The sequence below is a fragment of the Macrosteles quadrilineatus genome, unplaced genomic scaffold (genome assembly GCF_028750875.1).
Source record: "Macrosteles quadrilineatus isolate MER2022 unplaced genomic scaffold, UCM_ALF_1.0 Scaffold_2__2_contigs__length_208266976, whole genome shotgun sequence".
Lineage (NCBI taxonomy): Eukaryota > Metazoa > Arthropoda > Insecta > Hemiptera > Cicadellidae > Macrosteles > Macrosteles quadrilineatus.
This window is the reverse complement of record NW_026542595.1, coordinates 184,159,310-184,185,719: the sequence shown is the minus strand read 5'-3', so window position 1 is coordinate 184,185,719 and position 26,410 is coordinate 184,159,310. Positions and strand designations below refer to the sequence as shown.

At 34.9% G+C, this 26,410-nt stretch overlaps 2 protein-coding genes across 2 annotated transcripts; one reads left to right on the top strand and one right to left on the bottom strand.

Annotated features, from left to right (window-relative positions):
- Positions 1 to 3,144: 3,144 nt before the first annotated feature.
- Positions 3,145 to 13,996, top strand: LOC128987633 (probable N-acetyltransferase san). Its single transcript, XM_054408584.1, has 4 exons — positions 3,145 to 3,300; positions 10,732 to 10,868; positions 11,009 to 11,195; positions 13,717 to 13,996. The coding sequence occupies exons 1-4, from the start codon at positions 3,293 to 3,295 to the stop codon at positions 13,892 to 13,894; spliced, it is 510 nt and encodes a 169-aa protein (XP_054264559.1). The 5' UTR covers positions 3,145 to 3,292; the 3' UTR covers positions 13,895 to 13,996.
- Positions 13,997 to 16,851: 2,855 nt separating this feature from the next.
- On the bottom strand, positions 16,852 to 25,485 carry LOC128986793 (mitotic spindle assembly checkpoint protein MAD2A-like). The gene is made up of 4 exons (XM_054407315.1): positions 25,113 to 25,485; positions 22,579 to 22,725; positions 21,983 to 22,219; positions 16,852 to 17,617 (listed from the first exon to the last, which is right to left on the bottom strand). The coding sequence occupies exons 1-4, from the start codon at positions 25,186 to 25,188 to the stop codon at positions 17,454 to 17,456; spliced, it is 624 nt and encodes a 207-aa protein (XP_054263290.1). The 5' UTR covers positions 25,189 to 25,485; the 3' UTR covers positions 16,852 to 17,453.
- Positions 25,486 to 26,410: the final 925 nt, after the last annotated feature.

Sequence of the window (26,410 nt, the reverse complement as noted above, 5' to 3'; positions counted from 1 at the left end):
CAATAAAATTAATTAATATTTGTAAAATAGTGAAAAAATTATATATTTTAAAAATTTTGATAAAATATGATTTTTTCGGTAGAACATATTTAAATTAGTACAGTTTGTCTTAAATGTCAATACAAATAAGTAGTTAAAATTTGATATGCATAGCTAAAAGGGTTCTTTCTTAAATGGTACCTAAGCAACACGATGTTTACCCATATAAAATGCATTAAATCTAAAAAGTGGGCATCTCCCCTTAAGCTTGGTTACTGGACTATGACAATATTTACTCCACTTATTCATATTGTTTCGGTTTTTCATTCTGTATGTTTTTTTCTTCAATATTTTAATAAATTTATGTTCATAAATTTAAATCAATAAAGTGCGAATAATTAATAAGCTGATGTCACCTGTCTGATATGTTATCTTATATGGGACGTCTGTCACTAAACAACGGCCACTTGCGACGTTGCCAATTCTACCAGGCCGCGGCCTGTAGTTAAAGGTGGCCGTGGTTAGTTAATTACCTTACAAAATATGGCTGAATCACGGCCACCTTTAACTCCGCGGCCTGGTTAGACTGGTCTCCCTTTGAATCTCTGACGAAGCTATTTGAAATAAATTGTTTAAACTCTTAATTAAGTGTAACGTGGTTGGCCAAACTGAGCTATTTCATTGGGATAGATACGATTGAAAATGCCAATAATTTTCGTTTGTATAACAATGGAGTTTGGTATCAACATTTCATATAAAAATACTATGGTTATTAAAGAACTGTATTCCGAATTGCTGCCGATCTACCTTCAGTTATGGAGCCCCACTGCCACACAGTCATTTTTGCAGATGACTCTGTTCTCTTGACCAGCAGGGAGCATCCTGAGTGTCTGGATGTCGACAACTTCATCGCAATCAATCAAGCTATGGATTACTGCGCAAATAACGACTTAGTCTTCAACGAGAGTAAAACTCAGCAACTCTTCTTTGGGAAATTCAAAGATGCCGTTTCAAGTCCTCCAACTATATCCAAGTGGCGGACACCACCAAACATCTTGGACTCATTCTAGATAACGACCTTCGTTGGAATGCCCACATCAATTCCCTTTGCCAGCGGCTCAGCTCATCGCTATTTGCGTTGAGACGTCTCCACAAAGTAACCTCTTCAGCCACAACACGTGTAGCATACCATGCACTTTTTGAGACGCTTTTCAGGTATGGAATAGTGCTTTGGGGGAACTCTTCCAAGCAGAATGTCCATTGTCCAGCCGTGTCCTGAAATTGCAAAAGCGTTCCGTGAGAGTTTTTTGTGGCCTCCAGCAAGATGATAGCTGCAGGGATGTCTTCAGAATGCTGAAAATTCCAACTATAATCGCCAAATATACATCTCTGAGGTCGTCAATTTTGCCCTCAACCAAGGCACTCCTAGAAATGCAAATATACACTTGCATTACACAAGGAACGCTGCAAATTTCAATTTGCCCCTACACAGAACTACCAGATATGCGAAGAAGCCATCTTACGCAGGAGCCAGGCTCTACAATCTTCTTTCGACAACAATCAAGACAAGACCGGCAATGCAAAGACATTGAAAAAAAACTACTTTACCTGGCTGATAGATAATCCCATCTACAACATGGAAGAGTTCTATACCCTCTGTGAAAAAGACTGATGAAATATATATATTTTCTGAAACATCTATGTATATTTCCAGATTTGTTCTTATTGTTGACACCATTTCTAAGCTCTACGCTTATATAATAAAGATTCTCTCTCTCTATACAAACACTACGACGGCGCTGAAGGGCCACCAACTATAACAAAATATTTTTCTTAATCTCTGAGAAAAAACTTAGAATTCTGAGTTTAAAGTCAGAATATAACATGTGGGCGTTCCACTCTGAGATTAAAGTCAGAATTCAACTAGTGGGCGTTCCCCTCTGAGATTAAAGTCAGAATTTAACAAGTGGGCATTCCTCTCTGTGAAAGGAGTTAGAATTCTGAGATTAAAGTCAGAATTGAATTGTGGGCGTTCCTCTCTGGGAAAAAAGTCAGAATATAACTATAGTTCGGCCGCTTAGAAAGCGACCTCCTCCAGCATTGGTTTAGCATTAGCGCGCAGGTCGTTTTCTAAGCGGCCGAACTATAGTGGGCATTCAACTCTTAAGTCAGAATTGAACTGTTGGCGTTCCTCTCTTATTGCAACGATATTATCAGCATATCGATGCTATCATCCCTACTATCTTAGACAAAAGAAATAATATAAATATCATTTCTGTTGTCTATTCTACTGTGTTCTTCTACTTGCAACGTTGCCAATTCTACCAGGCCGCGGCCTGGGGCCCATTCACTGAGCTATAATTCTAACTGGAGGTAGCACTGAATGTCAAAGATGCGTGTCGCCAGCCGCCATGTTTGCGTGAGGTGTGAGTTAAAATGAAGCCATGTTATTGGATGAAAAAACTCACTGCTATGCAAACCTAGTTATAGAAGCCATGTTATTGGATGAAAAAACCTGCTGCTATACCAACCTAACAAAATCAGCGACACGCTTTTGACAGACTTCTGCAATGGCAGTGCTACCTCCAGTTATAATTTTAGCTCAGTGGGCCCATTACATAATAAAGTACAAACTAATATTATTAGTAAATCAGCTGATCGCCCAATGCAAATCTAATGGAAATTACAAGTTACAAGTTAAGTTGTATGTACAGTAGAGTATAGTAGCACGGCCGCATTGGTGGCCGCATTCTTACGTTAATCTCAGAGATGAACGCCCACAATTCAATTCTGACTTTGATCTCAGAATTATAACTCCTTTAACCGAGAGGAACGCCCACTTGTTAAATTCTGACTTTAATCTCAGAGGAGAACGCCCACTAGTTGAATTCTGACTTTAATCTCAGAGTGGAACGCCCACTTGTTATATTCTGACTTTAAACTCAGAATTCTAAGTTTTTTCTCAGAGATTAAGAAAAATATTTTTTTTATAGTTGGTGGCCTTTCAGCGCCGTCGTAAAACACAGATTAAACATGAGTTACTGAATAATAATCCAAGATATACCACTTTTCTTTGTATGACTTTGCTTGATATTTTATAAGTTGGCTAGTCAGTAAATCCTGAAAAGAAAAAGATAAAAATGGTCTCTTCTGTCTCCGATCCGATCCAAACTGTGAAATGTGAATCATGTTTGATGAATTTCAATTACAAATTTAAATTGCATATCAGACTGGGATTATTCGAAACCTGATATTAATCAAAAATTAAACCGAAACACCATATTTTGTAGTTAGATTTCAATTTCCTGAAGATATGACCAGGTAAGCTTTGCCTTTTTTCAATATTCCAAATCGAGGTTATGTTTATTTGTAACTAGTGATGATATGATTTTCATTTAAATTTATAATTCCTACATCTAAGTCCATAGCTAAACGTTTGAATAGCTTTGTTGTTGAGTTGTAGCCTTAGTGTGTTTTGGAGCAATCCCTGAAAGGAGTTTTCTAGATATTTCCTTTCAGAAAATGTCCTTCCCCAGGTGACAACTTAAGTATAGCCTAGGCCTAAATAGCAGCAGGATAGTTGGGCCTATCCTGTTTTAATGTCACAAAATTTCGAACCATCTCCTTTGTCACATAAGTTATGGCCCTTTTGTTTCTACCACAGGTTATCAAGTAAAGTAAAACAGCATTTAATTGGTAACTTACCCATAACTTATTTGAGTTAGGGTACCAACATAAGTTATCCTTATCAGATGACACTCCCACGTTTAAGTTTAACTGTAGGCCTACTTGGGCTTATTGTCCTGCTTTAACGTAACGCCACAATAAATTTTGAGCCTATTTCCCCCACAGAGGTAGTTAAAGCTGGCCTTGGTTTCACACAAGTCTCGTCTAGAAGTTAGAGCTACCGTACTCTATACTCTTTTTAAAGGTCTGTAAGATTTTATTAATGTCTAAATGACTGGTCTGGTAGTAGAATCAAGCTGTCTTGTGTCTGTGAATCAAGTCTGTCCAGTAGATAATGATAAATGATTTGTAATTGCGAGAATTTCTGGTTTTGGAATGGTTGTGTTTATAATAAAATCCATTTTTGAAACGTCCCGTTTCAGATTGTGCATTCAGATGAATTGATTTGAAAAATCCATTTTTAAATTCAAATTTAGGGGTTGCCACTGGCCATTGTGAAAAGCTTGAATTATGCATGAGTTCTTGTGACCATGAAAAAAGGCATGTTGGGTTTTATATACATGAATTTCTCTATCGGACCATGAGTTTTCAAAATCCCGAATGTTATTCTACCAATAGGCCTACCATTAAGTTTACCAAATAAAAAAATATTTCACATATTTAAAAAATGAATATAAAGAGAATACTGCCTGGAGATAATTTTTAACAACTTCCATGATTAGAAAAAGTTGCATAATTCATTCTAATTAATTATAGGTCAGTTGAGTCTTCCGACTGCATATGGTTTGGAAAATCATTATAGTTCAGCCGCTTAGAAAGCGACCTCCTCCAGCATTGGTTTAGCATTAGCGCGCAGGTCGTTTTCTAAGCGGCCGAACTATAGCAGCCTAACCCAGCTTAGGTATCTATTATGGAGTATGGGAATTTATATCCCAAAAACAGAAGTCTTAGATCTTGCACGGGATCGAAACAAAATGTGCAATTTCATGGAATTTTGGACTCTGACTCCTAATTTTTAGCCTTGTGTATAAAACCAATCATCGTATACAATTTTTCATCCAGAATAATACAGGATTTTTCATAACATTCATAATGCGGGTGAATTAAAGGGAATTTCTTTGGCTGGGTGGGCGGGATTTTTGTTTTATTGTTGTGGAAAGACAGAATCAGACTTAATATTTTTTTGAATTCTTCTCCAGTATTTCATAGCATTTGTAATAGGCCTAAGTTAGCTTGACCTGTTTTTTTTTTCACTTTTTTAATAAATGCAAGTAGGCCTATATCAATTATCAATTATTTAAGATGGGGACGCCACTATTTGCGTATTTTAACCCAAATATGAGTGAAGGATGAGTGGCGCGATCTTGTAGTCTTGTTAGTGACTAAGGCCACCATATTCCTTAGACACAGCTGTTAATTAATAGCCCATACAGCTAACGACAACTAAGGTACCTACAGTTTATAGTGGAATCCGAACCACATTTTTTCCTCGTAATTAACGAATTGGTCTAATTATTAGGATAGTACTGCGGATAGTCGTAGTACTCACTAGTGCGGACGTTAATCCACACCAGGTAGCATCGCATCCACAGTGCATCCCTATAATTATCCACAATCCATACATATAGATGAATCACTCTAAATTAGTTGTATCTCATATAGGCTATGACAGGTTATTCGATTCTAAAAAACAAAGAAACTGCCTTTTACACGTACATTTCTGGTAAGGCTTGTGCCTTACATAAATATACTAACACAAAATAAGTTAATTAAAAGAAGAGATTATAACATTGAAACACTTTTGTATTAAGAAAGAACTACAATAAAATCAAATATAAAGTTTACAAACAGTCAGCTGATCATATGATAATTTTAACATTTAAAGTATAGTTGAGACAGTAATTAGCAGATTCAAATTAATGGCAAAACCATGTAGCCACATACTCCCCTCCCAGTGTCAACGAGGAACGTAACGATGCGGGGGGTGAACACTACGACCTGATCTTGTAAAAATCAGTGTTTTTTTAAGGTCAACATCTTCATTTCTGTCTTTGGTCTTGTCTACTTGAGTTTCTCTAGGTTTCATGTCATTTTTTCTTACGTTAATGGTCGTACCGTTCATAGAATCTTGAAGGAGGAATGCCGGTTTGAGTCGGTCAATAGAAATCGACGTAGGTCCTCGTGGAGTAAGAATAGTAAACCACTTGTCAGATCGCGAAACCACTTGGTAAGGACCATCATAGACAGCTTGCAACGGTCTTCGGGATGAATCATGACGAACAAAAACATGGTTGGATGTTCTTAATTCTGGATGAACAAAGACCTTCTTAGAAGAATGGTATTTGGCTTCTATTGGTTTGAGATCATTCATTTTTCTTTTCAGATTGTACACTAAATCAGGGACATTTGTTGAGTATCTTCTGTAGTTTGAAAAAGATCGCATGGCAGTCTGATGGACTGACCTAGTGTCATTTCTGCAGCAGTAACGTTGTGTTCTGGAATAATATAAGATCTTAGTCCCAGTAGAACCATTGGTAACGTCTGTGTCCAGTTAGATGTGAGTTGAGCCGTTAATGCAGATTTCAGATGTCGGTGCCATCTCTCGATCTTTCCATTAGCTTCAGGGTGATACGCTGTAGTTTTAATGTGATGGATACCGAGATGTTTTGTTAATTCCTGAAATAAATTGCAGTCGAATTGTCTTCCTCTATCTGTAGTAATGTTTTGAGGAACTCCAAATCTAGCAATCCAGGTAGAAAGAAGTGCTTCTGCAACTGTTCCAGCAGTAATATCCTTGATAGGCGTTGCTTCGACCCATCGTGTAAAGCGGTCTATGATAGTTAACAAGTACGTAAATCCTTGAGAAGGTGGCAAGGGTCCAACTATGTCCACATTAATGTGAGAAAAACGTCCATTTATGTTGTTGTAAGCTCCAATCTCAGAAGTAGTATGTTTCCAAACCTTTGATTTCTGGCAAGCTACACATGCTTTGGCCCAAAGTCTGACATCTTTATTCATGGAAGGCCAAACAAAACGTTGTTTAATAAGGTCCAGAGATCCTTTGATTCCAGGATGTGCCAGGTTGTGAAGGGAGTCAAATAACTGTTTTCTGAACTGCTGAGGAATAAACGGTCGTAGTTTTCCAGTACTTGTGTCACAACACAGCTCTGAGCCATTAGGAAGTAAAATATTTTTGAATATCAAAGAAGTTGTGTTTGAGTACTTCAGGTTTTTAAGTTCAGCATCTTGAGATTGAGTTTCAGAAATTTGTTCAAATGATATAGATGAAGGTAGGTCAATAGCACTTATTCTTGACATGAAATCAGCAGGAATGTTTTGTTTTCCTGGAAGATACCTTATGTCGGTAGTGAACTGTCCAATGAAGTCTAGATGACGCAATTGCCTTGGACTAGATGTATCAGAGGGTTTATTGAAGGCAAAAGATAGAGGTTTGTGATCTGTATATATAACAAAACTTCGCCCTTCAAGGAGATAACGGAAGTGCTTCACAGATAGGTATGCAGCCAGGAGTTCCCTGTCATAGGTACTGTATTTTTGTTGAGTTGTTGTAAGGGATTTAGAGAAAAACCCAAGAGGTTCAAAGTTTCCATTACAAATCTGGTGGAGAGACGAACCTATAGCGAAGTTTGATGCATCGACCATGAGAGCTAAAGGAGCATCAGGAGATGGGTGTGCTAGAAGTGTGGCATTGACTAGCTGGCCCTTTGCGTCCTCAAAAGCTTTCTTAGATTCTGAAGTCCAAATTATTTTTCGTTTATCAGACTTATGTGTACCCTTACACAAATCAAATAGTTGTTGCTGAATAGCAGCTGCGTTAGGAAGTGAACTTCTGTAAAAGTTTATAAGTCCAAGGAATCTACGAAGCTCAAGAATGGTTTCAGGAAGTTTGCAACTAACAATAGCTTCAACTTTATCAGGAAGAGGAGAAATTCCTTGTTTCGAAACTGTGTAACCAAGAAAAGAGATCTCAGTCACGCCAAATACGCTCTTTGACGTATTAATATTAATGTGATGCTTATTAAGTCTATCAAAAACAGTTTGCAAGTGATTAATATGTTCATCTTCTGAGGAGGATGCTACTAGAATATCATCTAAGTAACAAAAGGTAAACTCTAGATCATGCAAAAGAGAATTAATATATCTCTGGAAAGTTTGTGCAGCATTCCTTAATCCAAATGGCATTTTTAGAAATTCAAATAATCCAAAAGGCGTTATGACAGCAGTTTTTGGAATGTCATCAGGAGCTACTGGAATGTGATGAAAAGCCCGAACAAGATCAATTTTAGAAAATATAGTTTTTCCATTCAACTGGCTGTTAAAATCATGCAAATAAGGTATAGGATATCTATCAGGAACTGTTTTTGCATTTAGGGCACGGTAATCCCCGCAAGGTCTCCATGTACCATCAGTTTTGGGAACTAAATGAAGTGGACTGGACCAACAGCTTTTTGAAGGTCTGCAAATGCCTAACTCAACCATCTTGTGAAACTCATTTTTAGCTACCGCAAGTGTTTCTGGAGATAAACGTCTAGCTCTAAAGTTCACAGGCTGACCTGTTGTCTGAATTGAGTGAAAAACTGTGTCCTGTGAAACTTGAAAATTAGGATTTTCTTTCAGTAAATTAGGATATTGGTTGATAAGTTTTGAGTATTTACCTTTTGGGTCAAGAACCAATACAGATTGTTGATTTGAAAGTTTTTGAATTCCAATAACAGATAATTGAGTCCTGTTATCGATTAGTCTTTTATTTTTGATATCAACAAGTAAACCATAATGTGATAAAAAATCTGCGCCAATTATGGGTTGGGTTACGTCTGCAACTATGAAAGACCAGACAAACTTTCTTTTCAAGCCTAGATCAAGTTTTATGTCTTGTTTACCGTACGTTTTGATAACAGAACCATTGGCAGCATATAATTGTCTATTACTTACAGCACATTTGTCTTTATTTGTGAGAGGCAAAACAGATATGTCTGCTCCAGAATCCACGAGAAACTTACGACCACAGGGTAAGTTGGTTACAAATAAGCGGCGAGATTGAAAGCCCCTGTCATCCTGAGCCGCATTTAGTGACGGGGCAGGAAGTTTTCCTGTTGTGCATTCTTTTTTGGTGTGAACAAACAAGGTTGAACACATTTTTTAGCATTTTCACCAAATTTGTTATGATACCAGCAAATTTCACCTTGATCATTTCTCGCTTTAGGATAGTAATTGTTCTTATGTTTGACTGGGAAGTTGCGTTTACTTAACTTAAGAAGTCCATCAATAGACTGAGTTAGTTCGCTGACTTGTTTTTCTAAGTTGGCAATCCGATCACTAGATTGCGCAACATCTCCTTGAGCACAAACGTAGTTGTCGACAGCTGATAGTTCAGCTATTTGGTCACCTAATTTAGCTAAGTCATCAAGAGAATTGGTTTGAGAAGCAGCTAGAGCAGTACGAATGTGACTAGGTAGACGTTGTAGGAAAATAACTTTCAAAAAACTGTCAGTTACCTGTGTGCCTGCTAAGGTTCTCATTTCACGAAGAAGAGTTGTCGGCTTCTTATCTCCGAGAAAAACTTCTGTTGTCAGTTGTTTTAGTTTGGCATTTTCTGAAATTTCGTATTCTGAGCAGAGCCTTTCTTTTAAGTCAGAGTAGGGAGTTTGAGACAAAGGTTTGGTAATAAAATCCGAAAGGTGACTTGCAACTTCATTGTCCAGTGAGCTCATTACATAATTGTATTTAGTTCTTTCCTTTGAAATTCCATGAAGAGAAAACTGACATTCAATTTGATGAAACCAAAGTGAAACATTTTTTGACCAAAATGGTGGAATTTTCACTTGAATTGTTGAGATTTGTGAAGCCTCTGGTGTACTAGGAGTTGGAGTAGAATCTTGATTATTCATTATGGTCCAATTGAATTAATGACAATAAAAAGTACAGTAAGGGGTCACCAAATAAGGCTTGTGCCTTACATAAATATACTAACACAAAATAAGTTAATTAAAAGAAGAGATTATAACATTGAAACACTTTTGTATTAAGAAAGAACTACAATAAAATCAAATATAAAGTTTACAAACAGTCAGCTGATCATATGATAATTTTAACATTTAAAGTATAGTTGAGACAGTAATTAGCAGATTCAAATTAATGGCAAAACCATGTAGCCACACTGGAATCAGCAAAACTCATATTTGTGTTGAAATTATACAAGCGCATTGACCATGAATTATTTAAACTACCTATAAAACCCATGAATTCTGTATGAACTTTTTCATCGCACTGCGGGTGGCAACCCTGTTCTATTGTAAACAACAACATGTAAGTCGCCTAGTCATTGAACCGAATGCCATTAGGCCCATTGTAACTTCCACAAGTTCCAGGATTGAATTATTTACATATCTTCAGTAGACAGCCCTAAGCCTCTTGCTTATGAAAAAGTATGTACGCCCTTAAACGATCTTTAGCAGGCAGCAGGCATATAGGCTAATTCATAATGTTCATTGGTTCCTCTGGTAGGTACCACAATTTGTGATACCTAAATTACCTATGTTATCAGATGTATAGGAACAATGAACGGATGTAGGCCTATTCAAAACAACTGTTGTTTTCATTGGCTGCCAGTTCTTTGCAATATCTCATTCACCTAACGCCCAATATCCTCGTTTATCATTCACTTCTTTTATCCACTTAGGTCCAAATACAGCCTACTGTTAGAGGTGGTAGTAACCCTTTTATCATGAACTGGTAGGGTTTAGACAGTTTTTGTGTCAGTGATTTTTAGGAATTCCTTTTAACCTCAAAATCATGTCGAACCAATGATTTTAACTCTTATGTATTTGAACTTATATTATATTCATATAAAACAAGCTTAAAACATTCACATGGCTATTACTTTGTATAAACATGATATAAATCTAGTCTTAAAAGAGTGTAGAACGATAGTTATTCTTAAAACAATCAGCAGCATAAGGATTGAACATAAATATTTAATATCTAGGCTTACTTTTTTAGTAGGCCTACCTAAGTGAATTTTTAAAATCATAATCTCTGTTTTAGGTCTAAAATTGAGCTGGGTGACGTAACACAGCACAACATAAAACAACTTAAACGTCTAAATACAGTTGTATTTCCTGTGTCATATAATGAAAAGTTCTATAAAGATGTCCTGGAAGTGGGAGAACTTGCTAAACTAGGTGAGTTTTGTATCAAAGATATTTACGCTAAGCAGATTTTGTTACCAGGACTTTTCTCACATTTTGATTGAGAAGATTTTGTATCTCTACCATTCCTAGACTGTATGCAGCTAATCAAGACTACTTGGGTTTTGTTGTAGCTTACTACAATGACATTGTTGTGGGAGCTGTGTGCTGTCGCATTGACACTTCCGATCACGCTCGCAGACTGTACATAATGACCCTTGGATGTTTATCACCCTACCGAAGACTAGGTATAGGAACAATGATGGTTCAACATGTTCTTAACTATGTGGAGAAAGATGGCAACTACGACAACATTTATCTGTAAGTGGTGAACATAGAGTATATCTTGAGTTTAAATTTGGTCTAATATTGAGAAAATGCAAAAAGAATGGGTGAAAATTTGAATTACAATCCATGTGAAGAGATCAGAAATGTAAAGTTTATATTTAGCCTTTAGTATATACGTAAGCTGTAAATTTTGCGGTAAAATCTGGAAAATAGGTAGGCCTATGTGCAAATTGGGTTTCTTGATTTCTCCAAAACTTCTCTAGCAGTAACATGAAAAAATCGTCCATTCATGGATGGTTTCTTTAGATTTAAGATAAATCCCAGAATATCTGATGACAGCAGATAAATTGTGAATTTTTTCCCTGCCCAAACTTTTAGTATTTAATATTCTGAAATTTGTATTCCTAACTTCAAGGGGAGTGGGGGGAAAGCCCCAGGGGGATTTTTTGGGACTTTTGGAAAAATGTATACATCTAGTTGTATACTAACGATTGGTATATAATCTTGCCTGTTGCTAATTTCTTCCCACACAAAACCTTTATTGACTGGGCTACATGGCGACTTGAGATATTTGAGAATTTGTGGATAAAGAGAAACCTAAGAAGATAAGGTAAAAAAAAACAATATTCTGTTAAAAAGAATGTAAATCGTAACATTAATGTTGCCCTTGGCCTTGGGTCCTGGTAAGGCAATCTTAGGGGGTTTTCAAAATTGCTGTTTCTGTTGTAAACTAAATTATTTGGTAGGCCTATTACTGTTTAAGTCTACTGAACCTTTTTTATTGTTACTGAGCTTTGTGTTCTTTTTTTGTACTAATAATGTTGGGTTTTGTAAGCAAGTGCTGAGTTTTATTCCTCAGCTACATCACCCAAAGTAACGGTGGGTAAACCTCCAGGCAGCTGGGTTATTACTGTTACAGCTGTTTAAACACAGTATTGCAGTGTTTTTTATTGGTTTATAATCTTTGTACTTTCTCCCCCTAAACAGTAGACTCCCTCTTATACGGACTCCTCGGGACCGAGGCCAGTCCGGATAACGGTTTTTCCGGTTAAACTGACGTCCCCAAAATCTCGTTAAAACGGACCGTTTAAATGCATACTCTATGCAGTATTTGACTTAAATTAGGAGAGCATTGTATTTAGACACGTAATCACTAGTCTCAAATCTTTCTCCCGAGAACAGTCGTTTCAGTACCGCCCACTTCCTGCCAATCTAGTCTGGTTAAACCGATGTGCTGATAAAAATTATCCGGATAAAGAGATGTCACTTCTACCGAGGTCAAACCGATGTCCGGTTGAAAGGTGTCCGGATAAGAGGGAGTCTACTGTATAGGCCTACATAGTATATGGAGAAAGTATTGTTTTCGTAAAAACTTTCGAGATTGAGTTTTCTTTCAGTGGATATATCCGTTTTGGGCCCCCCTGAACCCAAAAAAAGTGGTTTTCGAAATAATGTCTGTGTGTATTTGTTTGTGGATGTGTAAACAGAGCTACAAATCACACCTGTTGTCCAATTTTGATGAAATTTGGTATGTAGAAACTAATGCATGATATCTCCAGGCGTTTTTTTCCATTTTTCAAAATTTTGATTTTTAATAGTAATTAAGTAATAGTAATTAATAGTATTCAAGATATCAAAATGAAATTTGGTATTCATAATAATTAGAATAGCAAAAGGAACACAAAAAAAAACTCATTAGAATCTGAGAACATGGGTGTCATTTTCTTTTTTTGCTGGATGATTTGAAATGGATTGACCCTTTCCAGAAAAATAAAATAACGGAAAATATGATTTTCTCAAAAACGGCTCGAACGATTTAAATAAAAATTAATTATGCAAAATGGTACAAATCCCATTTATGTAAAAATTATGGTTCAAAAGTTATTATTACTTTATATTATTCTCCCCTTAAAATAACAAAAAGTTGGATTTTAGGAAAAAAGCCTGTTTGGTTAAAATTAATGTGTTATGGTCCTTATAATTCTAAACAAAAAAATTGTAACCTAGCACTCATTGCTGTAACAATAATTACGGTTCAAAAGTTATTGCAACTTTTGTGATTTTCCCCATAAAATATTATAGTTACTCCCACCTTTTACCCATGATATAGGTTGTTGACAAGCTAATGGGAGAAAGTATGTGTCAGATTGCTGATACCGTTTATTTATACCATGTTGGATTAACCGTGGTTTTCTCTATATATACTCTATATATATATATATATTACCACGACTAATAGAGGTTCTACTTTACAATACAGTAGCCTGTGCTTTTTTATTAACGAGGTCCAACCTCGAGCTATAGTGACTGATGCTATTTGTGAACAAACCTCCCTTTAAAGAAATCCTAGATATAAGCTAACAAATATTTAGTTCGGTCCCTTGAGATTTGTTATACCGAGGTTAGACTATTATTTTTATTCATGCCTCAAGGACGTACGTTTTCCTTAGTTCTGATTAGATAATAAATCAAGGTCTCAGTTTAGTCTATTATTGCTGTATAATTTTTTCACGCTTATCTTCTATTGTATTTTTGATGTACAACAATGTTTTAGACACGTTCAAGTAAACAACACTGGGGCCATTGAATTTTACAAGAAATTTGGATTTGAAATTCATGAAACAAAGAAACACTACTACAAGCGTATTGAACCTGCGGATGCACATGTTCTCCAGAAGACTCTTAGACCAACCTTGACCAACGGAGAAGTAAACCATGTATCGGAAAAGTGATATTAGATATAACACCATCTTCATTCATACTTTAGTTCAGTTGTAAATTTGTTTTTGTAATTGTTGACATTTTCAATAATACAGATAAGGAATTTTCATTGATTTTGAGTCATGTTTCTTTTTGTCTTTTTAAATATAAAAAGTAAGTCTTTTATCACGAATCCAGTTTAGAAATTAAATTGAGGTAAGAATCCTAACTCCTCAAATAGTTAGAAACGCATGCTTTGTAAAATTGCATTTCCATGATTGGTATGTTAATTTATTATCCTTTTAACTATTTCAGTTTACAGTACATTAACTATTTGTATATTTTGTTTTCTCATTTCTATAAATATAACTGATTTATATAACTTTTGGAATTGTCGTTCTATTATGTCTTTTTTTTAATGGCCTTAAACTTACTGCTAGGATGATTCAACTAAATCCTGATCAATATACTTCTTAAAATGTATTTCTGTTAGTTCTTACTTTTTTGATGATTTTTTAGGATTGTTATTCCAACTGTTGTTAATTTTACAAACCAAGTTACATTGCCGATCAGGTTCACGTTGATACCACTTTAGGTTTTGTAATTTCATGATTTAGTAAATAAATTGTTTGTTCATTTTTATAAAACTTATTTAATTTTCCCCATTGCTAGTTTTGAAACAAATATAGTTCACTAATAGGCCTCTACAATAGAGCTTCAAAAGTGATTTTTTTGTAATACAAGCTCAAGTATAACGATGTAGGTGACACCAAAGTCAGAAAATGAGCAAGGATTTACATGTATAAATTTGGTCTGTTTGATGAACTACAGTAGACTCCCTCTTATCCGGACTCCTCGGGACCAAGGCCAGTCCGGATAATGGGTTTTCCCATTAAACCGACGTACCCAAAAACTCGGCTTTAATTTAGGAGAGCATTGTATTTAGACACAAGATCACTGGTCTCAAATTTTTCCCTCGAGAATAGTCGTTTCAGTACTGCCCACTTCCTGCCTGATCTGGTTAAACCAATGTGCTGATAAAAATCGTCTGGTTAAAGAGTTGTCATTTCCGCTTAGTGTAGTCTGGTTAAACCGATGTCCGGTTGAAAGGTGTCTGGATAAGAGGGAGTCTACTGTAAGACTAAGTATAGTTTTATGATAATGCACTAGGCCTATTTTTATGATGATTTTCAAAACATAAATTTCATCATATTTACCTTTAAAATAAGCTTCTTTAATTGTTTCCCTCTTGATTTCTTTTATGGGAATACAATAAATAAAATATATATAATAAAATATACCGGGTGTATCAGTAAAGCATAGCGGGCTATGCAGATTCAGATTCTACATGCAAAAATAAGTCGAAAATGTTGAATAACTTTTTTTGATTTTGGCTTAGTTTAGCCGTAATCCGCCATTTTGTATTTTCTTTTTAATAATTAATAACTCAAAAATCCTTGGAGATATTTTATGAAACTTGGTACAAACTTTCAGTCTACAGGTATAAACATTCTCCAAAAATATCTTTGATCAGGCTCCACAAATTTCAAAATGGCGATTAAAAATTTTGTTTTAATGGCCGGTTTTCATTGAATTTTACTTAACAAATTTTAAATGGCCGCCATTTTGAAATTTGATGAGCTACCTGTAGACTTAAAGTTTATACCAAGTTTTATAAAAATACCTCTAAGGGATTTTGAGATATTAATTATTTTCAAAAAAACACAAAATGGCGCCATTTTTTAAAATTAAAAACATGTAGTTGTGTGATCCAGTCACCAAATGCGAGTCAAATTTTTTTTCTACCTTATTTTTTGTTACTGACAAAGTAGATGGGTCATAACAGTCGCTATAGCTCATAATAAGTCATTCCATAAGTTTGACTTGGTAAAAAAACATCGTCTATTCGACAGAAATTAGTCATTTTAGACCAGCGCAATCTGTTGGTGGCTCACATCAACTACGACAAATTTAATTTAAAAAACTGGTGACAATGGGGATGGAATGTAAAGGTACAGACTCCTCTATTTGCACCCAAACTGTAAATAAAACATGTGATTGTAATTTCTTCCATTTGTTTTGATTTTCTGTTTATATTTTGTTGATATTTCGTCACCAGCATGGCAACCCATAAAAAGCCCTTGTTAATTTATTTTTAATTTCAAATCTATTTTTTGTGCTTATATTTGAGCCTATTTGAATTTTTTAAACGCGTAGATTTTCCCTGCGATGCACACAAGCTGAGAAAAAAGGTTTTAAAGAATCATGCTTGCCTATTAATATATAGATAGATAGAATAGATGTTTACTTGTTTATGGATATATTTTTATCAAACTTGGCTAATTTATTTATTTTATATTAAGCTACCTATTAATATTTTAATAATGGTTTAATTTACCTCTGTCAATATAGTCCTTGCGTAGTTTGTCACTACTGCAGTTTCGTGCTCGTGGAGCACATCTTCAGGTGAAGATCACGAAAGTTAAAACATTTTCTTCATGTGAAGGTCGTCAATTTTTGAAAAAACACCGAAAACATATAACACACGAATGGTATAAAGTTTTTCAGTAGTATGGTCAGTTTTTTTCAAAAATTGACCACCTTCACATGAAGAAAATGTTTTAACTTTCGTGATCTTCACCTGGATGCGCTCCACGAGCACGAAACTGCAGTAGTGACAAACTATGCAAGGACCATATTGACAGAGGTGAATTAATTATTAAACCATTATTATTGTTGCTGTATGGTCCAGAGGCTACCCATCATGAAATTAATATTTTAATAAAAAAAACACTTTATTACCCTCCCCTGTAGCAGCAAACCTAGGTACTTGTTAACACTAATGTTATTTTATTAGATTGAATTGAAAATCCAATCAGGTAAATGGAAATTTGCTTATTCTGCTGTCTTTCATCTAGGCCTATAGGTAATTGAAACAAGAATTTTTTTTTATTTATTCTTTAATGTAACAACATCATCACAAGTCAGGTTAGGAAAGGTATAAAAAATTCATAAAAGACAATTAATAAATGTCATTAAAGAAGTGGAGACAACATGATAAATAATATTCTAATATTGTACACTTTAATTCTATTGACTATCAACAATGTCTAATTAAAATCAGACTAATCATTTTGTTCATTTTATTTTAAGGCTTAAACTCTTGAGGTATTTTTTAGTAACTGCTTAGTATAAAATAGAACTCCGCCTAATTCTGGTTGAACGTACGCCTCGCTTAATCTAAGCACATTATTTCCAGAGTTTGTTTACAAAAACAGAAGTCATGAAGCCCCTTCATGTCTAGCTACTTCAGGTTCCTGAGTGTTTGTATAGATTAATACTTAATTGCCTTATTTCAAGCATAGTTTCCATGAGTCATCTTCACCTCCAACATATTCATGCCATGAACCCAACTGTGTTCAACATGAACAAACAACCTAACTTATGTTGACCACTTTTATAACGAAATATTAATAAATAGAAAAAGTACAAAACAGTAGACTGCAATTTACACATTATTACTAAGTTCTTTGAAAGAAGGAATCAAGCTCCAAAAGCACCGAGAGTCTTTTTTTGCTGAAGTTGAAAATGCTACTCAACCTTATAACTGACGATTGTATGCATTTTATGAAGGGAAGTGGAGAAGGAGCGCATCTGAAGCTCTTGTGAGTTGGCAATGAAGACAGGCTGAGTCTCGTCCCATTCGTTAGGAACTTGGCAATCCTTCTTTGTATAGATGAGCAGGTCAAAGGAACCTAAATGCATTAAAAAAATACAATAATAAAGGTTATGAAGTCAAATATAATGCTATTTCCAAGTATTTGTGATAAGAGATGTACAGGAGACTTAACCGACCCATCGATCTCTATTACTACAACTGGATCGCGCGCTGTACAGCTCAGATATACACACACACGTATCGGTCCGGCACTCCCCCCACCACCTGACGTATACACCGTGCCGCCGCTGCCATACACTTTATATTGGGAGAACGTGTTTTCATTGATATAAACTATCATATCTTTGTTGATACTTATTTGATTTAAACGCGGTTTCCACCATTGTACTTGTTATAAAAGTACGAAGCTTTTGATGTAGTTACGTCAGTAAAAACCCCGTAGTACCAGTATTAAAACAATAAAAGTGCCTGACTAAAATTTTTTTTAAATTAAATTATTACTAGTGAACCTGTGCGGCTCAATGCCCCGCAAAATAACATTTAGAAAACAGATAGATTAGATTAGAATTTAGAAAACAAATGCATCGTATTAGGCCTATATATTGACTCGACGTCGAAAATTACATACAGTAATAATGAAGCCTTGGAAGGGAAGCTGTCCAGCCATTTTCTAGCTGTATGTGTAGGGCCTATTATATTTAGTAAATTAATAAGTGTTCAAGTTCAAGTATGTTATAGGCAGCAAGCAAGGTTGTAGGGTAGTTATTTTTTAAAGATTTTCAAAACACATTTAACAAAACATTTTATCATATCAAACCAATAGGCCTATGTAGCATATTTTGAGGGTCATATAAATGCTGCTTGAAGAAAACACACTTTTAAAAATAAACACTAAAAAAACAATATTTTTATCACAAAAACACTTCCATGAATACTACGATTTTAACCTTAAAGTTACCTTCAGGAAGATTACCCTGGTCAGAGTTTTCCGTAACGAATATGCGTATCCTATTAAAAGATGTAGCCTTACTTAAAACAACATATAATATAGCGCTGCAAATGCCAAAGGTAACAGAAATTAGCATCTTTCCATTTTAAAAGGTAAGTTTGTTTCAGACGGTTAATTTTTATCCTCGAAATCAAAATATGTCCCCACTCACTTGTTCCAGTTAAGACTTTACATTCTATTAAGTTGTTAACCATTCTGATCACATGAAGCCTTGTGCTATTAATGAAGCCCTTTTCGATGTATTAATATTCCTCACCAATAAAACCACTGCCCCCTTTTATTAGTCTAATCTGTGTCTTGGCAATCCACTGACCTCTATATTTAAAAACTCAGTTGGATTTTCTAGATGGGTGTCTCTGCCTTCGTCTGTTTTCAAGGACCCACTCTTCTTCCCCTTGGCATACTGACAATTAATTACCTGTCTTGTCAAGTTCATGTAGTAATTCATTAATACTGTTAGTTTATAAAGAAAATTAGATAAAAGTTACTTGGCTTGGTGCTTTCATAACTGCAAAATCAAAATACACCCACAAGTAAAAAAGAATCAAGATATTGGTAAAAAAAAACTATGTTTGTGTAATAACATTATTCACATGAAGTAGATGATTTGTTTGATTTGTCGATCAGCTGTTTAGTTTCAAATGATTTAATAATATCAACGATTTGTGATTTAAATACCGGTACATAAATTATTATAGTAAAGTTTTCTAAATCATGGTAAAAAATTTTACTATTCCCAGCATTAAAATAAAGTAGTAAGATCCATTATGGGTAAACTTTAAGGTACCGTACACAATCCTTGATTGAAATGTAGTAGGTATACACATTGAGAGTCATAATACACATAAATTATTATGTAGTAGTCTTTGACTATTTTCAAGTAACAAACATATGTTTTTGTAAACAAAAATTATCTCCCATGTTATCCTTACGGAGAAATACGAAACTTTAAAGGGCTCTAGGGCCTCACTCTCTAATTATTTCCCTAAAAAGAAAGTTTCCTGCACAACTTCACGTTACCCTCTTTCCAATGACACCAAAAACATATCAATCGGTTCAGTAGTTTCGGAGGAGTAATTGTCACAAAAAACCTGCTTGCGTATTAAATAAGTATAGATTATTAAGCCTCTCAAAATACAGATGTCTGAGGCTACCTTATTTACTAAATGCATACTACTTTGTACTTATAAACAAATCACTTTAAACTCGATTAAAGTTGATTTAATGACAAAGCCATCAGGGATTAGAGAAGTTAAGTCACAATTATAGTTTTTAAGTTTTCAAAATTATAAAATTTACTGCCACAATTAATTGCAAGTCTAGTACTTAACATATTTAGGGATATTTTAGGAAATAAGGGAATTTGGTCTTCGGCAAAAGTTGCACAAATTAATACTGTTCAAAAACACATAGGAAATTATAATTGTAAAATTGTAAATGTCTTTACAATTGTATTGTATTGAAATATTATTGTCATAGATAAACGGCTTGTTTCGTAAAAAACAAGTTTTTTCATAACGTATTCTAAGCCTTTTGGTGCTCGTTTCATTTGGCACTCCAACTGAACAAATATATGAATTTGTTTAACTTAGCTGTATGAAGCATAATTTATTACTAACATACAAAATCTTATATATATAAAAATTGGTTTTTCATATCCGTGTTCGTTTGGCTCTGCTAAGCGACCGATTTTCATGATTAAGGTCTAAAAATTGAAGGTATGGACGCACAGATTTGCCACCAAGCATCGGCATATATATATTTGTAATCCCACTTGGCTTATACTTAAACGAAATTCGCTCCCCATGTATTTCTTATGGAAGTTCAATTTGGTTTCTCTTTTCCGAGTTTATTTTGCTCTTCAACCCGACGACATATATTTATCTAGTGTTTGTATTCTTACATCAATGTATGATGTATTTCACAATCTATATTTATATAATCCTATATTTTGGTCTAAGAACCTTCAGTGAAATACCGGCTTTCACATAAGCTATTAGTTATTCAAATCGGACAAGTTTCAAGCAAATGCAAGGTAAAGAACAAACATATAAACCATTTTTCATGAGGTTTTTCTGTACCGGTTACGAGAAAAGTCAAGGGACTTCAGGAGGTATCGCTGCCACCACTGCTCTAATTGAGGGAGAGTAGGCCCTAATGAGATTGGGAAGATAAAATAATAATAATAATTTTGATGCTGAATACTTAAGGTTTATTTGAACTATTAGATGCGGATGTGTGAGTATTAGTATATATTATTAATTATGAGCAAGAGCAATGATATAGACAGTACGATGGGTGAATCGCTATTAATGCCTATTAATACTATTAATACGCTAATAGATGACAATGCCCGTGTGGCGTGTACCCCCTCCCTATTCCAATACGGGATCATAGTAACTTCAACGCGTCTCTCTGTTCTTACACTTGCGTTGAAATTACGTGATTCGCCGTTAGATAAGCCTAAAAGGCCGAAAAGAACTAAGAAAACTGTTACAACTTAACCTAAATACAAAAGCAAAAAAACAACTAAAAAATACACTTGATTTAGGGACGGTGACACGCTACATTTATATGATTAAAAATCAATAGCTCCAGTATTGTTAATGATTTTTATATGTTTTGGACTCAAAATAATCAGTAACGTATAGGCTTTAATTTGATTTATTGATCGTTTGAATCAGTTAAGCTCAAGATACTGTATTACTCAATCAAAAATCATAAATTTGATTTTCTTGGAATATATATTTATTTTAACGCTGCGGATCAGCATGGGTCCTCTCCTACATGTTAAATGCATAAAAAACATAAGATTAAACATTAGAAACATAAGTGTGTGTGCTTAATTAAGTTAATTAATCATTAGCAATGATAACAGCTTTATAATTAATTTAAAAAGTGGTAATAACAAACAGTATTCAGTAGATTTAAGAATTAATATAATCTAAAAAAGAATTTTATATAAAACATATATCATAATCCCCGCAATTTCATGCAGATTACAACTGTGTAAACAAATTGACAATCGAGCCACTATGAACAGAGTTATGGCGTATTTTGTGAGCGGAAACGCCATAAGACGTAATGAGTAAGATAGAGACAGAAAATACGTTACACAAATTAAAAGAATACAAGAAAAACTTATCTGAGTTTGATAGCATTTAAAATGCAGAAACAAATCCTAGATTGTTTCAGGTAAGACCTGCCAACAATTTCAATAACCCCACAAATCTAATAAGGCTAAATCCATCTCCGGGATAACAAAAACTTGGTGCCCTTTAAATAAACTTGCTTTTCATTTTTAAAATTAATTTAATTTACTCCCTTCAACATTTTACCAATAAAGTATCCAATTTATATTGCCTCTGTTTACACTTCACTTCTCAAGTAATTTTTGTTTATTTTAAGGTGGTGCTTTGCTTTCATACTTACAAGGACAATCTAGAAGGGGGAGAAAACTGACAGTTGAGCAAATCTGTCTGAGAACATCTCTGATTTCTTTCTGGATCACTTTCAAGTCTTTCTTTCCAACATGGTCACCTTTTCCTGAAGCTTCCCCCTCAGGCTTTTCATATTCAAGCTTGAAATCCCACCGCTCCAAAACTTCCTTTGTAATTACGTTAGCGATTATAAGGGACATTTTGTTTACTTGTTCATTTAAAAGCCAATCTAAAACACACATTATAGAAAATAATTAAATAGATTCACTCAAGAGACGATTGAAGAATGGGAATAACCTTAGAAGCAGTACAGGTAGGTCATAGAACACACAGAAGGCACATAGAATAGGCACACATTATATTTCAACCCCTACGGGAAGGATTGGATGACACAATCGGTTAGATAGCCAACAATCAGATAATCAAGACTGCCATAACTTAACTTCCTTTTCAACATTTTTCAAAACAAATGCCTGTTATTTTTTGCAAATTCTTAAGTTTCTTTTGGTTTGAATTCATAAATTAGCAGAGAACAGTTTCACATAATCATAAACAACAGCTAATAAACATAGAAGTTGGCAAATTTACCTTTAATCTGTCCCAAAACACTCTGGAGGAAACCTATGATTTTTTCATCAGTTGAAACCAAAATTGACAAACCAAAATGCTCCTCAGTTGTAAAACTCTCTGGAGGGTAAATGCCTCTTTGGAATAGAATACTATTGATCCCATAATCTGTAACAAATTAACAGGTTAACTTACAAAACTTAACCAAATAACCCTGCCGCAGCAGACCTGCAAACTAAGCCAATTTCCATAAGTACTTAGGTTTGCAGCTACAGGGAAGGTAGACCTAATGATGTTTATTTTTCATTGAATTGGTAGCTTTAAATTGTCAAATTGATTAATAACTAGGCAAACAAGCGAACTACAACAGTTAATTTAGCCTTTCATCCATAAAAAAGCATGGGAACTTTTAACACTTTTTTTAACTAGGCCTAACTTATATTCAGCTTTTACAATGCCGGTATATATGAGGTTACATTAAATCGCCAAGTGATCCATGCAAGTCCAAAAATAGATCACAATGATTCAGAAAAAACAATATAATACATAAACTTTTACCCTTGTGTTAAAAGTGAAGTGTGATTTTGAATAAAAATCTATGTAGGCTTAACCGCTATCATCAAGTAGAGTAGGGGTAGGCCTACTTGAATCAAGTTATATCACCGACAAAATGCACTAATGTAAAATAGCCTAGGCCTACTGATTTCTGTCGAATACTCTTGCACACGCTAACTTCAGTTATCAATCATCAATCATTGAGATAGTTGGCACCATTAGGCGGCAAACAGATGATCATAAATTCATTGGGTAAAGGGTAGGCTACAGTTCCTCAGAGAACCTGAGATACCGTACGTATAAGTTAGCCTATTATCGGATTAAATATCTATATATATATACTAGCTGAGTACCCGTCCTTAGTACGGGTTTGGTACACAATGCTTATTGTAGTTAAATACTCGTGCTTTGCATTTGCAATGAGAAAGGACACGTTTTGTGAAAATTTGGTTTACTATAATCTACGGTATACTATAGTATATAGAACATCTACCATAGCCATAATGTTTTACCTCTTCACCCAAACAAAGAAAGAAGTAAAGTTCTCACACTCAGGTTTCTGATGCTGCTTGGTTCAAATTAGCTGTTGTCATAAATGTATTAAGAACTAATGGTGCTGCACCCTGTTGGTAAACCGTATAATCTTTTAATGCTATTGAATATCATCATAGACAAAAAGAATCAAATATATACTGTCAGCCGTGCTGCGGTTACCATGGTTACCATAAGTTCCGGCGCACACCGCTGTAGTTTACGTAGCGCGTACGCTGTAACTACCGTGGCGATCCCAGCAGTGTGCGCCAGAACTTATGGTAACCGCAGCACAGCTGACGGTCTATATTTAATTCTTTTTGTCTATGATATCATAGAAACAAATTGTGTAGTTGAGACAGCTGGCAAAATTATTTATTCCTTTTAAATATGAATAATCATAAGGTTAACATGGGAAATTGTAGAGCCGCTGGGGCGGAGCCCGAAAGGATATTTGAGGTAAGAATATGTCTATATGTTAATCGGGAATGTGAGCTATCATCATACCAAATTTCAACACAATCCGACTATTAGATAATGCGTGATTGAACATCAAACAAAAACAAACTTTCACATTTATAATATTAGTATGATATGATATAGGCCCTAATGTTTTTCATTCGGTTCGATCCTGTTTCAAACCAAATTCAAATTGATATAATCATAACGATATTAAATCTGTTACTATATTGGAGGTTTTCTGCGGAACTGCACCCTGGGTCACTGTACAAGCTTAACCATTAGCGAGGGTTGTTACTGTGAGTGCTTCTTAGTTTAACTTAGCCTACCTTTGTCCTCATTTGTACAAGCATAACTAATAAATTTAGTTAGTTTAGGAGACAAAAACCGCTTAGGTTCAAGAGACTGCATGCACTTACTATTGTGGATATTTATAGGCATGCACTGTGGATGCGATACTCCCTGGTGTGGATTTACGTCCACACGGGTGAGTACTACGACTATCCGCAGTACTATCCTGATAATTAGACCAATTCGTATATACGAAGGAAAAAAAGTGGTTCGGATTCCACTATAGACTATAGGTCCCTTAGTTGCCATTAGCTGTATGGGCTATAAATTAACCAGCTGTGTCTAAGGAATATGTCGACCTTAGTCACTAACAAGACAACAAGATCGCGCCACTCATCTCCATTCATACTTGGCTTAAAATACCTACTTTGTATGGTCGCCATTTTAAAGAAAAGTGTAAAAGTATAAAAAAGTATTCAGCATTGAACTACAGCATCAGGGAAGCTACAGTAGCAGTAGATAGTTAGGCTAAGTAGGATAATACTACCCAAGTTAACTTAGCCTAGATCAAACAGTAGAAACTGCCGAAGACCAAGCGATTATTTATAGTTAATTATTAACAAAACTAAACTGTCAAGGATACAAAACTCATCATTCTCATGTAACATAAGCACATGAACCTCTTAGATAATCACTGTTTTCATTAGTAGGCTACTTACTTAAATAGTCAATTACTAATTCTACAGAGCCTTTAAGAGTTATAGTGCTCTTCGTTTGTTGTTCAGTGCTAGTCATTTTTTCTCTGTCTCTTGTTTCCTTTCAGATTAATATATTTAAAACTTTGAAAACGAATCCTAGCAGTAAGCCTACCGGTAGGCTAACCTAGCCTATAACTATTACAAAAACTATAAAAGTACTACTTAAAATAAAACTATTTCATCCAGTCTGTCCTATTAACACTACACTACAGACACAGATACGAACGACAAATAATTAAATTATTCAATTCAAATCCAATCAAAACCTGCAAACAGTGCAAACTTTATGTTAAAAAATCAGAAACGACGCTAGCTAGCAATTTTGGCGGCAACAGTGGCGCCGGCGGCAACTAACACTACAGACAGACAAGCAGGCACTAGGCAGGGCGGGCAGAGCGGCAGAGAGCAAGCAGAGGAGAGAGCAAGAGAGCAGATTCCGATTTCCTAATCCATTCCATTTCAAAATCCACACTCCACACACACAGTCCAGTTTTCAGTTTTCACTATCCAGTGCAGTATTGTTGCCACCGAAGTATTATAACACAACTTGTGTTATATACTTCAATGGTTATTGCCAGCCACCTCGTTATTGCGATTTTACCCTAAAGGTGGTCTAAAATTACCCAAAATCTACTTTAAGTTACCCTAAATGTTAATATTTATGTTTAATGCCATATAACATTGTTGAAATAATATAAATCTTGCATAAGGTGGTTATTTTTATACTAAATAAGGTACATATCAATTGATATGTAAAATTATACCCAATTCTTGAAAACAACCCGAATAATCACAAAATGTTTATATTCAGCTCTATATTGTATGTACAAAAAAAAACCAAGAATGTTTCTATATTTATTTTATCGATCCATAACTATTTTCCCCTTAGACAATACCATCACTTTATAATACAGTACGTGGTACATTAAAACTTTGATAACCATTATACCTTTAACATTAAGCTTTTGAGCTCAATCACACCATTAAAATAGCAAGAAATAATCTATCTATATTTATAAAATCCAATGTATGTTTGTTTGTTTGTCCTTTATGGGCTCCGAAACCGTTTGACAGATTGTAATGAAACTTTCAGGCATTATTCAAGGATGGTTTGTGTGATGTTTGGTGCTGATCCGTCAAAAGGGCTCCGCCCCAGTGGCTCTGGAGTTTCCCAAGTTAACCTTCAAATCAGATCAAATCTTTATTGCCAGAACATTTTACAATGCATAGCAGTGTCAACTAGTTATAATAAATATAAC

Bases quoted from the DNA above. Each gene is read 5' to 3' on its own strand.
- LOC128986793 (XM_054407315.1), bottom strand. From the start codon at position 25,188: ATGACTAGCACTGAACAACAAACGAAGAGCACTATAACTCTTAAAGGC. The intron at 22,726-25,112 runs GTAAGTAGCCTA...AATTTGTTACAG, and splicing joins ATTAGTAATTGACTATTTAA to ATTATGGGATCAATAGTATT. The intron at 17,618-21,982 runs GTAAGTATGAAA...TAATGCATTTAG, and splicing joins CCCCCTTCTAGATTGTCCTT to GTTCCTTTGACCTGCTCATC.
- LOC128987633 (XM_054408584.1), top strand. The intron at 10,869-11,008 runs GTGAGTTTTGTA...GTTTTGTTGTAG, and splicing joins GGGAGAACTTGCTAAACTAG to CTTACTACAATGACATTGTT. The intron at 11,196-13,716 runs GTAAGTGGTGAA...ACAATGTTTTAG, and splicing joins AACTACGACAACATTTATCT to ACACGTTCAAGTAAACAACA.